Source organism: Anolis carolinensis, unplaced genomic scaffold, assembly GCF_035594765.1.
Source record: "Anolis carolinensis isolate JA03-04 unplaced genomic scaffold, rAnoCar3.1.pri scaffold_14, whole genome shotgun sequence".
Classification (NCBI taxonomy): domain Eukaryota; kingdom Metazoa; phylum Chordata; class Lepidosauria; order Squamata; family Dactyloidae; genus Anolis; species Anolis carolinensis.
In genome coordinates this window covers 11205387-11222779 of record NW_026943825.1, presented here as the reverse complement: position 1 = coordinate 11222779, position 17393 = coordinate 11205387, and the positions used below count along the sequence as shown (strand labels likewise).

General features: G+C 40.7%; 1 protein-coding gene across 2 annotated transcripts in view; it reads left to right on the top strand.

Annotated features, from left to right (window-relative positions):
* LOC134294287 (uncharacterized) overlaps window positions 1–16871 on the top strand; it is an 18903-nt gene extending 2032 nt beyond the window's left edge. The window contains exons 2-6 of one of the 2 annotated variants that reach the window (XM_062964863.1): window positions 477–800; window positions 6504–6818; window positions 9488–9586; window positions 13927–13976; window positions 16409–16871. In XM_062964863.1, coding sequence (XP_062820933.1) covers window positions 477–800; window positions 6504–6818; window positions 9488–9586; window positions 13927–13976; window positions 16409–16441 — 821 coding nt within the window. In that variant the 3' untranslated portion in view covers window positions 16442–16871. Of the gene's footprint in view, window positions 1–476; window positions 801–6503; window positions 6819–9487; window positions 11205–13926; window positions 13977–16408 lie in introns of those variants that run through there. The other variant, XM_062964862.1, reaches the window with a different exon arrangement.
* Window positions 16872–17393: the final 522 nt, after the last annotated feature.

Genomic DNA, 17393 nt, shown 5'->3' with positions numbered 1-17393 from the left:
TCTTCCAGCAATTTTAACTCCGGCCTTGGATTCCTCAAGCCCTGCATGTCGCATGATGTGTTCTGCGTACAAGTTGAATAGGGAGGGTGAGAGGATGCAGCCCTGATGTCCGCACTCCTTTCCCAATCTTGAACCAGTCTGTTGTCCCGTGGTCTGTTCTTACTGTGGCCACTTGGTCTTTATACAGATTTCTCAGGAGACAGACAAAGTGACTTGGTATCCTCAGACCACCAAGAACATGCCAGTTTATTATGATCCACGTAGTCGAAGGCTTTGGAATAGTCAATAAAGCAGAAATAGATGTTTTGTATAATGGCATTGAATGTTTGTCATATATATGTACAGTACCTGTAATCCGCTCTGAGTCCTCTCGGGGAGATAGAACAGAATATAAATAAAGTATATTATTTTTTATTAAACTGATTCTGTTTTTAGGCTGCATTCCTAAAGCAACTTCCTTTGCTCTCTTCTTTTAGCTGCTGAACTGGTGGAGACCTCACAGCGCCCACAAAAATTGGTCCAGATGCTGGTATCTGCAGGGAAATCTGTAACCATTGAATGTGTCTCTTCAGTAAGAGAAAATATTCAGTCCTTCCTGACCTGGTATAAGGAAAAGCAAGACCAAAGCTTGAGGAAAATTGACCACCATAGTCAATACTCAAAACCAGGATTATCCCCAGTGGATGCCATGGATCTGAACATCTTTCATGCACAAAGGAATGACTCTGGTGTTTATTACTGTGCTCAGATTATCAATGGGATTTTCAGTATTGTGAGTGGGACCAGACTGATCGTTTCAGGTGAGTGGCTTGGTGGAGTTAGCAAATGTTTGTGATGTTGTTTCCTTGGCAAAATTAATTCCAGATGAAATCCAAAAATTCAGGACTTACATGCAAAACATTGTATGGACCATAGTGAAACTAAAGATTGTGACCAAAACCTGATTCATTAAAATGCAGGTGTGCAGTTTCTTCTCCTCAAGTTTTCTTTTGGCTTGCTTTATACAGTAGAGTCTCACTTATCCAAGCTAAACCGGCCGGCAGAAGCTTGGATAAGCAAATATCTTGGATAATAAGGAGGGATTAAGGAAAAACCTATTAAACATCAAATTAGGTGATGATTTTACAAATTAAGCACCAAAACATCATGTTATACAACAAATTTGACAGAAAATGTAGTTCAATACGCAGTAATGTTATGTTGTAATTACAGTAGAGTCTCACTTATCCAACACTCGCTTATCCAACGTTCTGGTTTATCCAACACATTTTTGGAGTCAATGTTTTCAATATATCGTGATATTTTGGTGCTAAATTCATAAATACAGTAATTACTACATAGCATTATTGCGTATTGAACTACTTTTTCTGCCAAATTTGTTGTCTAACATGATGTTTTGGTGCTTCATTCGTAAAATCATAACCTAATTTGATGCTTAATAGGCTTTTCCTTAATGCCTCCTTATTATCCAACATATTCGCTTATCCAACATTCTGCCGGCCCGTTTATGTTGGATAAGTGAGACTCTACTGTACTGTATTTACAAATTTAGCACCAAAATATCATGATATATTGGAAACTGACTACAAAAATGGCTTGGATAATCCAGAAGCTTGGATAAGCGAGGCTTGGATAAGTGAGACTCTACTGTAGTTCAGTTTGTATTGTCCAGGTTTGTCCTTTTTCTTGTTTGCTATCTTTGGGCCAAACAAAGAAGGCTGCTCCTTTTGTAGCGGAAGCCAGATTTCCCCTCTTCCCGGCTTCTCGTGTGTCTGTGCGGACGCAGTGGAAGTAGGAGACAGACAACTGGAGGTTTTTCCAAAGAAAGCAGTTTACTAATGTTCCTGCAGCTGCAGAGGTTCATCCCACGCACAACTAGATGCTGAAAAGGGAGAACCCCGCAGACAGGGTCGAGTGTCTATTTATACAATTCAGTGGGTTCAGTTTACGACCGCCCACATATCAAACCATTGGTGCATATTTGTGGTGCAGTATTACATTTCATTACTTTCGTTTCTCTCAAAACACATGATTTCAGGGAAACCATGTGATAACCCATCGGCTGTGTTCCTGGCCTGCTCGTACCTCCTTATATGGCCATTTCCTCCTACCCCTTCATTCCTGCCTTATTCCCCCATTTTTTTTTTTTTTGCGAAGCGTGTATACAAAAGCTGAAGCAAACTAAATGAGCAGACTTATGGGTCCCTCCAATCCCTTCTAGCTTGCAGCCAAGCTATCTTTTCAGTGGAAAATGAGCGCAGAATAGCATTTGTACATAGTTTCATCACCAGAGGTAAACAACACATGAGGATTAAAAATATTAATCAGGTTTTAGAAAGGACATAGTCCACAGTAGAATTCTGATCTAGCCCAGTCATTTGGCTTCTTCCGATGATGGATTTGTTGCTATGGCCAGAGGTGGCCATTCACATACATGTCCAACTTTCAGGTCTTTTCAGTCTTTGGCATAAAGTCAAACTGGGGGTGTGTTTCCTCTTCCTTGATCAAAGGAATAATGTTCAGTTAATTTGAAGAAAGTCTCTTTGTCCAATCAAGTCTCTAGTCTCTAAGAATTGTCTCTGTGTAAAGAAAAGTCTGTAAAGAAAATCTCCATCTCTCACAGGGCTTTAGCTGTCATACCCAGTATGTGTGGCGTGGGGTAGACTTAAACTCCTGCGGGTTTTGGATTCCAAAACAGGCCTTCCAGTAATAATGCCTTATGGATCTCCATTTTGGAAAACAGGCCTCTCAGTAACAATGCCTTATGGATCTCCAATTTAGGAACAGGAGTCCAAAAAGCTGAAAAAGAAAGCAGGAAGACAGTGAGAGAGAATGGGGGAGGGGGAACGGATTACCCATCTGTCGATCATCCTGTTCGGCATCACTTTTGTCTCAGCCAATCTTGTTGAAATCCCTTGTCTCTCCACGGGTGAGGCAGGTAGGCCACTATTCAGCTCCCAAACGACCCCTCCATGGCCTCTTGAGAAATGATTCCTCCATGGGCCTTCTTTCGCGATCTGCAGTAATCCTTTTTACTCTGGTCCTGCTGCAATGGTTAACTTATTTTATTCTTTGTCACATTGTCTCCGTGCTATATCCTCCTTTTGGCTTAAAAAGCAAGGTTGTTAGATGGCATATGAAAAAGTCCCTCATTGTCTCTCAAATCCGTCAAAAATCCGAATTATTTGCAATGTCCCATTACAAAAGGTCCTATCCAGGAGAGTTGGGTCAAAATAGAAAATTGTATGTTGTTGAGTTGGTCAGCCCTTACAGCCTCCAGCCTGATGCCACACTCCATCACAGCCTTAGCACTCAGCAACACCTATAGGCCCTCCCAGGCCTCTCAATAAACATGTCTCATAGACTTCTGGGTTTATCCCATACAGGAGTTCAGGACCTGTAGCAAAAAACAATGAGAGGGAAAAGAAGGGGAGGGAAATACTCATCCTTCCAGGCTGTATGGCTCTTGAAGCACTCTCTCTAGTCGTTTCGCTCACATCCAAGGCAGGCCTCCTCAGAGGTTGTGCCTTTGACAACACACTCATCTGTCTTGAAATCCAACAAAATCTTTCTTCTCCGCATCTTTTTCTTTTCCTTTCCACAAACGATTTAACAATCGTGTATCCACTTGCTGCAATGCAGTCTTCCACTCCAGTCCTGCTGCAGTGTTAAACTTACTCAATTCCCCTTTTACACCGACTCGTTGAACAGCTCAAAATTTGTTAGTAACACACGTTGAAAAGCCTCCTGCCGCTTCTCAAATCTGGCAAAATCCAGGCTGGGGGCGATGGAAAAAATGCCCCTATTTGCATGATCTAATGTCCCGTTTACAAAAGTCCTAGTCCTTCCTTTCCGTAACCTTTAGAAAGAGTTGGGCCAAAATCACAAAGTTCAGAATCCAAATCTCACAAAATTATTATGAAGCAACATGAGATGCAGCCAATTATATCATGTCTTTGGTTCTCAAAAGGATAACTTTTTATCACTTGGGCACTAGCTCCCTTTTTGAATAAAATGTCAATCAAAAATTTAAAAATCAATGTCAGTTCTTAATCCTTCTGTGTCAGGAATATGGGATCAATTTTTTTTCCAGAAATAAATATATATTTATTTATTTTTTTGCACTGCCAACTTGTGACAGTTTTCCATACAAAGTCTCCACAACCAATAACTCCTCTCCTTGTCCTCTCCTTTCCAAAACATTCATTCACATTCCTTCTCCTTCTTCTTGACTCACCAAGATCACCTGTATTCCAAAGTGCTGCAAAAAAAAGAACCTCCAACATTTCCCTATAACCTGTAAGGGGTTTAAAGTCTGTAGAACAGAAAAAAGGGGGAGTAGCCCACAGAGGCTTGAGTTTTCAAAAGTACACTTGTTCAGGCTCATTTTTTTTTTTTCTTGAGATTCAATTTCTGGGCAGATGTCCAGCTCTTATCTGTTGTATCACCATGTTCTCTAAAAACACTGAAGCATTGTTCTTTCAAAACAAGGATTTTTTTTTTCAAGCCTAAGACCATTTTTTTTTTCCAAAAAAAAATATCTACAGCTTCCGAATTGCTTCTGAACAAATCTACTAACATTGTTTATAACTCTTTATGCATTTTGAATTCAACACATACATCTCATTCACACAAGGTCCACAGGAATTCTGATTAGTGGTTAGTTGTTTAGATAAAGTCACACACTCTCTCTCAGCTCATGAAACATTCTCACCCAGTTGTCCCAAATAAGTCCAAAGCAAGGATTTAAGATCCAGGTGAAAGACAGAACCCCAAAATATTATATATATATATATATTATATACACATTTACATCATCATTTTCTTTCTTTCTTTTTTTTTCATATTAAATTCACATTACATTTTTTAAAACTTCACTAGTTCACAGCGGCTTTTCATTGACCTTGGCTGTCCACTGGAATTCCATTATCTTTCTCTGGGCATTTCGCCTGAGTTTAACAAGAATGACAGGGAGTTTTTTACCTTGGACTGTCTGCCAAGATTTTCCCACTATCTTTTTGGCATGAGGCCCAGGTGCAAAGGAAAACTTTTTAAGAAAACAGCCTTTGTTCCTCAGAAATAACAAGGAAAACTTTCTGAGCCACTTTAACAGCCTCCCTCCCTTTTTCTCGCCTCTCTGCAGCTTGTCAGCAAAAGCAAACTAACACAGACCCTCTTCGAATCAGATTTTTTCAACCGTAATAAAACATTTCTAGATATTTGTGCTCAACATTTTTTGTGTAAATCTATAGACTCATTTTTCATTTTCACTTCAATATTACCACGAAACATGCAGAACTTGAAACTCATTATTCCCCACACATAACAAAGAAATCAAACAGTTTTTTTTTTTTCCCTTCCCCGGGAGTTGCGACTCCTCATGAGCCCTGCACGACTTGGTCTTGGGGCACCCTCACAAGTCTTGTTCTCTGGGGAATTCCTTCTACGGCTCTACTTGCAACTGAGCCGAAATTGTCTAACATACACTGTAATGGGGTGGTGGATTTGAACCCACTGCCTCCCATCCTGCCTAATAGAGGGGACTGCCTTGGACTGGGCACCTGGACACTCAACGGTGTGTGTCAGGAATCACAAGACAGAACCCCTTTTATCTCCCTGGGAACCTTTGTGTCCCTCCCGGCGCTGTTCCCTTAGTGTCTCATTTAACCACTATACTTGCCAGATTGCTGTAGACGTCGGACCAACCTTCGCCCCTGGGCTTTTTCCCTGGATCCTTTTCCTCCTAGCTGGTTTCTTTGGAACCTCGCTGTCGTTGCGGCTCCCACCGTCGGCCGGCGTTGGCATCAGAGGCAAGTACCGCAGCCGGTCTTACAATATTCAGGGGCCCCTTCTCGTCTCACGGTAGTTGCCTCTGGCCCCCACCGCCGAGTTGGGACCGTCCCGCCAACGGGATCCGTCTCCGATCTCCTGGCCCGTCTTATTGTGGAATCACGTCGGGGTCACCAGAAAATGTAGCGGAAGCCAGATTTCCCCTCTTCCCGGCTTCTCGTGTGTCTGTGCGGACGCAGTGGAAGTAGGAGACAGACAACTGGAGGTTTTTCCAAAGAAAGCAGTTTACTAATGTTCCTGCAGCTGCAGAGGTTCATCCCACGCACAACTAGATGCTGAAAAGGGAGAACCCCGCAGACAGGGTCGAGTGTCTATTTATACAATTCAGTGGGTTCAGTTTACGACCGCCCACATATCAAACCATTGGTGCATATTTGTGGTGCAGTATTACATTTCATTACTTTCGTTTCTCTCAAAACACATGATTTCAGGGAAACCATGTGATAACCCATCGGCTGTGTTCCTGGCCTGCTCGTACCTCCTTATATGGCCATTTCCTCCTACCCCTTCATTCCTGCCTTACTTTCCTATAGTAAATCACCATTATTTTGCAATTTGTGTAGGTCTGGTTTTTTTGACACATGGTCTTTTCCACACAGCGCCTGTGAGAGAAAACAGCTAGCAAATTGTGAGTTATCATTTTTATTTTTCAGATGCTTCAAGTCCAAGTCCTTTCATCTTCATGCCTTCCTTCATGGAAGAGTCTCAGTTCAATCATAGCATCCCCCTCCTCTGTCTCTTCTTCAACACACTTCCTTCTCAGCATGCGATCTCTTGGGAAATTGGTGGAGAAATGTCTCATGAAGACTATAAAAATGTGAGTGTGATAGACAGAGAAGGAGTCGTCAGCATCTGGAGTCTGAAGCTGATTCCTCCAGAGAAATGGATCCCAGGGATGACCTATGCTTGCTCAGACCAAGGGAACAGAAACATCAGCGCTGTAATCCCAATGAATCTCACATCCAGAGGTACATTATGATGAAACCTATTCAGTCTGTACAGGCAGTCCCCATGTTACGAACAAGATTGGTTCTGTAGGTTTGTTCTTAAGTTGACTTTGGAACAGGTATATCTTGTAAGTTTAACTCCAGCCATCTATCTACATAACGCCTTTGTGATGTTCGTTTTGCTGTGTCTACCTTTGTTTAGAAGATTTCACCCCATTTTCTGTCCCTGTGGGAATTGGATTTTCAAAAGGTTGGCTTGTTGTGGGAACAAGGATTGGAAAGAAAACTTGAAGGGAGACTGTGAAGATGTGGCAGGGAGGAATCTTTTTTATCCCACCGCTGCCACCAAATTGTGGAGATGTCAGGCAGAGAGGAAATTTTCTTTTCTTTCTTATTCTTATTCACTTTAGATGGTAGCGTTACTTAGTTTTGAATGTAGGTGACAGAGACTTGGATATTGAAGAACAAAAACAAGTTTATTTCAGACACAGAGCTTAGTGGTTACAGTAACTTCTCTAAAGGCACTTAGATAATGGTTGCAAAGTTATTAACTGATCACTTTGGATCTAACTGGGATTGCTTTCCCTTCCTACTCGGACTCTACAAATACAGTAGTCTCACTTATCCAAGCTAAACGGGCCGGCAGAAGCTTGGATAAGTGAATATCTTGGATAATAAGGAGAGATTAAGGAAAAGCCTCTTAAACATCAAATTAGGTGATGATTTTACAAATTAAGCACCAAAACTTCATGTTATACAACAAATTTGACAGAAAAAGTAGTTCAATACGCAGTAATGCTACGTAGTAATTTCTGTATTTATGAATTTAGCACCAAAATATCACGATATATTGAAAACATTGACTACAAAAATGGCTTGGATTATCCAGAGGCTTGGATAAGCGAGGCTTGGATAAGTGAGACTCTACTGTAAACCTAAACAAGTCACCTAACTTGCTTAATTTAACACCACTAGAGATCTGAGTTCCCCTGGTTTCCCTAACCTGGAACCAGTGTCTTCCCTGTGACTAAAATCAAAGACTAAACTGTTTTTTAAAACATTCCCTCCTTTTCCTTCAAACGGCGGTTGGCTCCGCCCTCGTTACTATGGCAACCTGCCTCAGAATGCTGAGCTGGTTACCATCCCCCATGCACTGGTGACTAATACTTACCCTTTTAAACATAGTTAAACCTGACTTTTAAAACAAAATTAAACATGAATCAAAAATAAATATAAATCAAAATAAAAACACACTTCTTTACAGAGACCCCTTTCCTCTCACTTCCTGTTGTCTCAGTCCCGTTCTTATGAGTTGTTTCAAAGTCATATGTTGTAACTTGGGGACTGCCTGTATACTAAACAATGTAGCATTATATCCCACCTCAATGTGCATCATTTGCAATTTTTTTGGGGGGGGGGGGTTCCTTTCCCTTGTGATTTGATGATATTTTGAAATATTCTCATGGAGGCAGTGAACTTATGCTCCAGATAAAACTTCCCACACCATCCTCCATCAGGTCTTTAGGAAAAGTTTCCACAAAAAGAAATTACAGTAGAGTCTCACTTATCCAACGTTCTGGATTATCCAACACATTTTTGTAGTCCATGTTTTTAATATATCGTGATATTTTGGTGCTAAATTCATAAATACAGTAATTGCTACATAGCATTACTGCGTATTGAACTACTTTTTCTGCCAAATGTGTTGTCTAACATGATGTTTTGGTGCTTCATTTGTAAAACCATAACCTAATTTGATGTTTAATAGGCTTTTCCTTAATGCCTCCTTATTATCCAACATATTCGCTTATCCAACATTCAACCGGCCCGTTTATGTTGGATAAGTGAGACTCTACTGTACCTACCATCTTAGAGTCTTTCTTTCAGTCTCGTTCAAAGTTAGAATTGGAGATTAATGTTGTTTGTTTTCTGGGCCGTATGGCCATGTTCCAGAAGCATTATCTGCTGAGGTTTATATATCTGCATATAATGATGTCCACGGTGGGAGAAAGAACACTTGTCTGTTGGATGCAAGTGCGAATATTGCAATTGGCCATCTTGATTAGCACTGAATAGCCTTGCAGCTTCAAAGCTTGACTGCTTCCTGCCTCAAACATTCAAGTGTTCTTTCTCCCAGCCTGGACATTATTCCAGAGGTATATGAACCCCACTTGCCTAGTTTCCAACAGACCTCACAACCCCTGAGGATGCCTGCCATAGATGTGGACGAAACATCAGGAGAGAATGCTTCTGGAACATGGCCATATAGCCCAGAAAACACAACAACCCTGTGATTCCGGCCATGAAAGCCTTCGACAACACAATGGAGAGAATGTTTGAAAATATTCAGTGAATGATCGAAAAATATGAGGAAGTCTGGTGAGGCGAGTCCTGGACGCTGGGAGTTCTTCCATGCAAAATTCGTGTTTGCTTCTTTTATGGGTGAAGAAAATAGTTAACATTACTCATTCCTTCCTAGGCAAATTTTGGACTTTTGGAGATGAAATCCAAAACACTTGGAGGGCCAAAGTTTGCCCATGCCTGCTGTAGGGAGTCACAGAGATTTGCAGGAACTGTGTGTTTTGGAGAAGAGATACGTGCCATGTGTAAACTTCCCCCTAAAGTACTTCAAATTAGAACAAAAACCATTTTAGTTGCTAATTGCCTTTGTCCCTTGTGCCTTCTAATAGTAAACTGCACTGCAATATTATATATCGGGATCCCTTGCATTGTCGCTCTCCTGGCAGTTCTACTCATGATTGCCCGCTTCTGGAAGCATGTCTTTGGAGGTAATGCCGTTTCTAAATATAATATTAATTCAATCATATCCACTCCAATATGGATGTTGTTGTGGACCAGGACAAATGCAAGATGCTCCACTTAAGCAGAAAAAAAATGAAATGCAAAGATATGAATGGGGGATGCCTGGCTCAAAAGCAGTACATGCGAAAAGGATCTTGAAGTCCTCGTGGGGAGGAAGGTGAATATGAGCCAACAATGTGATGTGGTGGCTAAAAAAGCCAATGGGATTCGGCCTGCATAAATAAGAGTCTAGTGTCATGCTCCCCCTCTATTCTGTCTTGGTCAGACCGCAACTGAAATCACACTGTCCAATTCTGGGCACCGGATTGAAGGGAGATGTGAACTCTAAGCTGGAAGGTGTCCAGAAAAGGGTGACTCAAATGATCAAGGGTCTGGAGAACAAGCCCTATGAGGCGCGGCTTAAAGAACTGGGCATGTTTAATCTGGCTGAGGGTGATGAAGGTGTATTGGGAAAATATAATACTTGTATTGGAAAATATATATTGAATGTAATCATGTTAAGAAATAGAAATAGGAAAATATGTAATCACCAGCAGATTGTGTGCTAGCCTTAAAAATACACTCTGCTCAGCAAAAGCAAGACCTAAGTTCACTCTGAGTGCCAGGGACATATGTTAAGTGTCAACAAGAATAGATAAGCTAATGGACAAGAGACAAATTAAGGCTTTTTGGGATGTCAAGATAAGACCGGGCGCCATGAGGGGAGTGCTAATAGGTCTCTGACATCTAAGATAAGGGGGAACTCCTTAATTAATGAGAACCCCTAATGGATGAGATGAGAATTCCAGAGATAAGGCTAATGGAGGGTCAGGGGTCTTGAAAGTAGTCTATATTTTAGGAAAATGCAAAGATAGCTTTTTAGTAAGTGCACAGTAAGACTTTTTTGACACTAATTGGTGATGGATAATGCCTGCATGACGTAGTAGATGGAGGAAAAAGGATATATAAGAACCTATGATCCTTTGTTCCAGTACCTTCACTTTCCTGACCACAGGAGAAGGTCTTTGCTTATTCTCTCTGGCCATTGAGAATAAACGTCATTTTTTCTACAGCCACCGGAACTCTCTTTGTCTCATTTCCTCAAACCTTTGTCTGCCATTTCAAGGGGAAGGCTGAGAGGAGACATGATGGGACACATGGATCAGGATGTGAGGGGAAGGAAGTCATAGGGAGGAGGGAACAAGCTTGTTTTCTGCTGCCCTGCAGACTAGGATGCGGAATGATGGCTTCAAACTAGAGGAAAGAAAGGGGATTCCACCTGAACATCAGGAAGAACTTCCTCACTGTGAGAGAGAGCTGTTCAGCAGTGGAACTCTCTGCCCCGGAGTGTGGTGGAGGCTCCTTCTTTGGAGGCTTAGAGGCTGCATGGCCATCTGTTGGGTGTGCTTTGAATGCGATTTTTCTGCTTCTTGAAAGCGGGTTGGACTGGATGGCCCACGAGATCTCTTCCAGCTCTATGATTCTAAGAGTCTATGAAAATAACTTTGGCTCCTGTTCATCTAGTCCAGGGGTCCCCAAACTAAGGCCCGGGGGCCAAATGCGGCCCTCCAAGGTCATTTACCTGGCCCCACCCTCAGTTTTATAATACATTTTTATATCAGTTTTAATAATATGTTGTATATACATATAATATTGATAAAAATATTATAATGTTTTACAATATAATACTAATAATAATACCATATAATAATATTAATTATATGTTATATATTACATATAGTATTACAATATAGTGGTATATTTCAATATAGTAATGTATAATGCTAATATTGTGCTATGCTAATAATATAATATACTAGCTGTGCCCGGCCACGCGTTGCTGTGGCAAAGTATGGAGGAAGGGCCTTGAGTCTACACTGCCATATAATCCAGTGCAAATTAGATAATCTGTGGAATTGGCCTAAGTGAGGCCTAAATCTGCCTGTCCCCTAACTGAACCCTGGCTGTCCCTTGGCTGAGTTGGTTGCTAGGAGACCAAGTGGGCAGAGATTAGCCCTCTAAACTGGCAGCAATTGGATAAAAACAATTATTGCTCTCTCTCTAATTAGGACTTTATTTTTCTTTTCTTTTTGTTGTATCAACCTAGAGGCATGGATGATGGGTTGTATTGTCAAATTTTGAGGTTGGGGGGCCTGTAGTTTTGTTGTTTGTGGGTCGCCGTGATGCCATCACTCATTTATATATATAGATTGTATGTACATACAGCTGCTCTGAGTCCCCTTCGGGGTGAGAAGGGTGGGATATAAATGTAGCAAATAAATGTAGTAAGCAAATAAATAATTAATTTTAGACTTAGGCTCACCCAAATTCTGAAATGACTTGAAGGCACACAACAACAACAACAATCCTAATTAACTTGACTATCTCATTGGCCAGAAGCAGGCCCATACTTTCCCTTGAAATCCTGATAGGTTTATGTTGGTTAAGATTGTTTTCATTTTTAAATATTGTATTGTTCTTTCATTGTTGTTGTTGTTTTGCACTACAAATAAGACATGTGCAGTGTGCATAGGAATTTGTTTGTATTTTTTTTCAAATGATAATTCGGCCCCTCAACAGTCTGAAGGATTGTAGATCGGCCCTTTGCTTTAAAAGTTTGAGGACCCCTGATCTAGTCGATGCTTTTCCTTTGTCTGCAGCCTGGGGATGGAGTGACAAGGCCTATCCCTTGCCCTTCCTGCTTCATTGAGGAGCATTGGTTGAAGCGGGCAAAGTCAATGGGTGCATCCATACTGTAGAATTAATGCAGTTTGGCATCACTTTGATTGCGGCGAGAGTTGTTGTTTGGTAAGGCACCGGCCCTCCTTGGCAGAGAAGGCTAAAGACAATTGTAAATGGACAACTCCCACAATTCCATAGCATTGTGCCATGACAGTTAAAGTGGTGTCAAACTGCATTAAGTCTACAGTCTAGATCAGGGGTCCTCAAACTTTTTAATCCAAGGGCCGGTCCACAATCCTTCAGACTGTTGAGGGGCCGGATTATCATTTGAAAAAAAAGACAAACAAATTCCGATGCACACTGCACATGTCTTATTTGTAGTGCAAAAACAACAACAAGAACAATGAAAGAACAATACAATATATAGAAATAAAAACAATTTTAACCCAACATACATTTATCAGGATTTCAATGGGAAGTGTGCTCCTGCTTCTGGCCAATGAGATAGTCAAGTTAATTAGGATTGTTGTTGTTGTTGTTGTTGTTGTTGTGTGCCTTCAAGTCATTTCAGACTTTGGGCGAGCCTAAAATGTATTTATTTATTATTTATTTATTTGCTGCATTTATTTACTACATTTGTATCACACCCTTCTCACCCCAAAGGGGACTCAGAGTGGCTTAGAAATTATATGTACATACAATATATTATATTATTATCATAGCACAATATTAGCATTATATATTACTATATTGAACTATACCACTATACTGTAATATTATTAGTAATATTATATGTAATATAGAATATATAATAAATATTATTATATGGTATTATTATTAGTGTTATATTGTATTACATTATAATATTATTATTATTATCAATATTATATGTATATACAATATACTATATTATAAAACTGAGGGCGGGGGCCGGGTAAATGAACTCGGAGGGCCGCATCCGGCCCCCGGGCCTTAGTTTGGGGACCCCTGGTCTAGATGCACACCATGTCTTCTGAAAATAAGACAGAATTCCAACTTGCCTAAAGGAGGCAGATGTGAGGCCTTCACTGTCATTATAATGCAGATTGAACGGGATTATATGGCAGTGGAGACTCATATAATCCAGCTCCATCTGCATTATATGGTCATTGCAGACCAGGCATGGGCAACCTTCAGCCCTCCAGGTGTTTTGGACTTCAACTCCCACAATTCCTGACAATCTACCGGCTGTTAGGAATGGTGGGAGTTGAAGTCCAAAACACCTGAAGGGCCAAAGTTGGCCCATGCCTGGTATATACTGACCATATGATGCAGTTCAAACTACATTATATGTCAGTATAGATGTGGCCTAAAATAGCAATTCCTGAATTTTCTATAATTGATTTTAAAAACTCTGGGTGACTTTGAGAGTCACACTCTCTCAGCCTCCGAGGAAAGACTCCTCAGAATAAACCTGGCCTAAGAAAGCCCTGCAATAAGTTTTAAACAATACAAAGAGCCACTGGACTTTGAAATGTGTTGATTTTTTAATGTTGTGAGCTGCTTAGCATCTCAATCAGAAGATAAAAGCAGAACAACAAAAAACAACAACAACAACAACAACAACAAATTAACTAAGCTTTCCTCTTTTTCTCCTTTCTCATAGGAAATGTCAGGAAACCAGCCAATGAAATGCCCATGACGCCAATGCCACAGGTATGTGCAGTCCTTGCATGATGGCAATCTGGGATTTTAAATTTGTGTTTGAATTTATTTTTTTCTAAGGATCTTAGGCCCCTTCTACACTGCCATATAAAAACCAGATTGCTTTGAACTGGATTATATGGCAGTGTAGACTCATATAATCCAGTTCAAAGCCGATAATCTGAGTTATCCACTTCAATGATCTGAATTATATGGCAGTGTAGATCCACCCTATGATGATCCAAAAGTCTCTTTTTAAAAAAGAATCAATGGTGCTGCTGAATTTTACAGATCGAACAATACTTTCAGGTAAAATTAGAGAGCTTTTGTCCCCCCAGCCGATTCTGCAAACATAGGGCCCTCCCACACAGCCATATAACCCAGAATATCAAGACAGATAATCCACAATATCTGTTTGAACTGGGTTATCTGAGTCCACACTGCCAGAAATCCAGACTGTAAACCCACAGAGTGGGAAAAGAATGCTATGCTCTGAAGATAAACGGGTCGGCAGAACCTTGGATAAGCGAAAATCTTGGATAATAAGGAGGCATTAAGAAAAAAGCATATTAAACATAAAATTACATTATGATTTTACAAATTAAGCACCAAAACATCATGTTTTACAAGAAACTGACAGGAAAAGCAGTTCAATACACAGTAATTACTGGATTTACAAACTTAGCACCAAAACATTGCAACATTTACCACAAAAACAATGACTATTAAAAGGCAGACTGCCTTGGATAATACAGAACCTTGGATAAGTGAAGCTTGGATAAGTGAGACTGCTGTATTATTTATTGGAATCATGCAGACAGTATGGGCTCTAGATTCATTTGGTGCATTTCCTTAAGCTGGTATCAGAAGAGTGTCAGCATTGATGTAAGAATATTATACAGCTATATGGAAGCGGCCCTAGGAGATCAAATAATAATAGCAAGCTCAATGGAGGCAACACCATCAAGGCCATAAACACCTGGGCCATACCTGTCATAAGATATACTGCTGGCATCATAAACTGGACACAGATGGAACTGGACAATTTGGACAGAAAAACAAGAAAACTCATGACCATTCATCATTCACTGCACCCTCACAGTGATGCTGACCGACTATATCTGCCTAGAAGATCAGGGGGCAGAGGACTCTTACAAGTAAAACAAGCAGTCAAAGAAGAAGAACATGCCCTGGCAGAAGATGTAAAGCAAAGTGAAGAACCTGTTTTGATTGAAGTCAAAAATCAGAAACTCCTCAAAGCACAGCAGACAAAAAACCAGTACAAGAAAGCCGCACTACAAACTAGAAATGACAGCTGGCACAACAAAACATTGCGTGGAAGGTTCCTTGACAAAATTGAAGGAAAAGCTGATAAGGAGAAGACCTGGCTCTGGCTCACGAATGGGACCCTGAAGAAGGAGACAGAAGGCCTGATCCTTGCAGCCCAGGAGCAAGACATCAGGACAAAGGCCATTAAGGCCAAGATCGAAAAATCAGCTGATGACCCAAAATGCAGACTCTGCAAGGAAACCTACGAAACCATTGATCATATCCTCAGCTGCTGTAAGAAAATTGCACAGACAGACTACAAACAGAGGCATAACCATGTGGCCCAAATGATTCATTGGAACTTATGCCTCAAGTACCACCTCCCTGCAGTAAAGAACTGGTGGGATCACAAACCTGCAAAAGTCTTGGAAAATGAGCACGCAAAGATACTGTGGGACTTCCGAATCCAGACTGACAAAGTTCTGGAACACAACACACCAGACATCACAGTTGTGGAAAAGAAAAAGGTTTGGATCATTGATGTTGCCATCCCAGGTGACAGTCGCATTGGCGAAAAACAACAGAAAAAACTCAGCTGCTCTCAGGACCTCAAGATTGAACTTCAAAGACTCTGGCAGAAACCAGTGCAGGTGGTCCCGGTGGTGATGGGCACACTGGGTGCCGTGGCAAAAGATCTCAGCCGGCATTTGGAAACAATAGACATTGAGAGAGTTACGATCTGCCAACTGCAAAAGGCCACCCTACTGGGATCTGCAGCATCATCCGAAAATACATCACACAGTCCTAGACACTTGGGAAGTGTTCGACTTGTGATTTTTTTATACGAAATCCAGCATATCTATCTAGTTTGCTGTGTCATAATAAAATAATAATAATAATAATAATAATAATAATAATAATAATAATAATAATAATAATAATATACTTTATTTTTCTATCCCGCCACCATCTCCCCGAAGGGACTCAGGGCGGCTAACATGGGGCCAAGCCCAACGTAATACAAATATAATAGTTTAAAAACAACAGATAAGTCAAACAATATCAACATAACATTCAGACATAAACAAAATTAAAACACAAAATAGAAAACAACCATGATGAGAAATAGGGAGGGTAATAAAACAATCCTAGTGATCTTTGGCCTTCTCTTCCAGACCAAATATGCAGAACTCCGTTCCAGCAGATGAAGAAATCTATTTGTTTCCCAAATAGATCGATTCTGGTAATGATTTGTGGCCCATTTTAAAAGAAGGGAAGACTGGGTGATTATAGATGCTTGTATTAAACATGATTTCCCCCTATACCGATATGATCTGTGTCCTTACTCAGAAGTGAGATCTCGCGTTCAGTGTGATGCTAGGAAGGAAGTGTCCTGAGATATGAGGCGACTCATTTACCATCATTTTGCAAATGTTTCCTTTGTGCTTTGCACCTTTATATATATATATATTTCCTGCCTGCAAGCCTCGAGGGAAGGTCCAGCTGAGCACAAGAGCAAATGCTTTCCTGTTTTGTAATCAGGAGGGAAAAGAGTAATTGGTTGCATGTCTTACCAAATGTAAGTAAACATTATAAGAGCCCTAAAATTGGGGCTCTTTCTGCTCTTTGCAGGAAGGAGTTTCAATCCTCTCTGGGATCCAGTCTGAATTTTAAATCTTTATCCTTAAGTATCAGCTTTAGAGATACAGAAAAGACAACAAGAATAGCAATGGCAAGAGTACCATCCAAGGAAACAATCCTATTTACAAGCTACTGGTAATACCTTGGGCTGGGTCTACATCTGCCATAGAATGCACTTTGGAACTGCTCTAGCTGTAGGGTGAACTACAACTCCCACAATGGTGAATCATTCCCCTCCAACCCCTCCAGTAGATTGAGTTAGTCATGCGTGATCTGTGTGCCAAGTTTGGTCCAGGTTCATCATCAATGGAGGTCACAGTTTCTCTGTTTGTGGGTGTGAAATGGCAGACAAAGGTTTGAGGAAATGAGACAAAGGGAGTTCCGGTGGCTGTAGAAAAAATGACGTTTATTTTCAGTGGCCAGAGAGAGTAAGCAAATAAGAAAAAAGACCTTTTCCTGTAATCAGGAAAGCGAAGGTGCCTAGACAAAGAAACACAGATCTTTATATACTATTTTGGT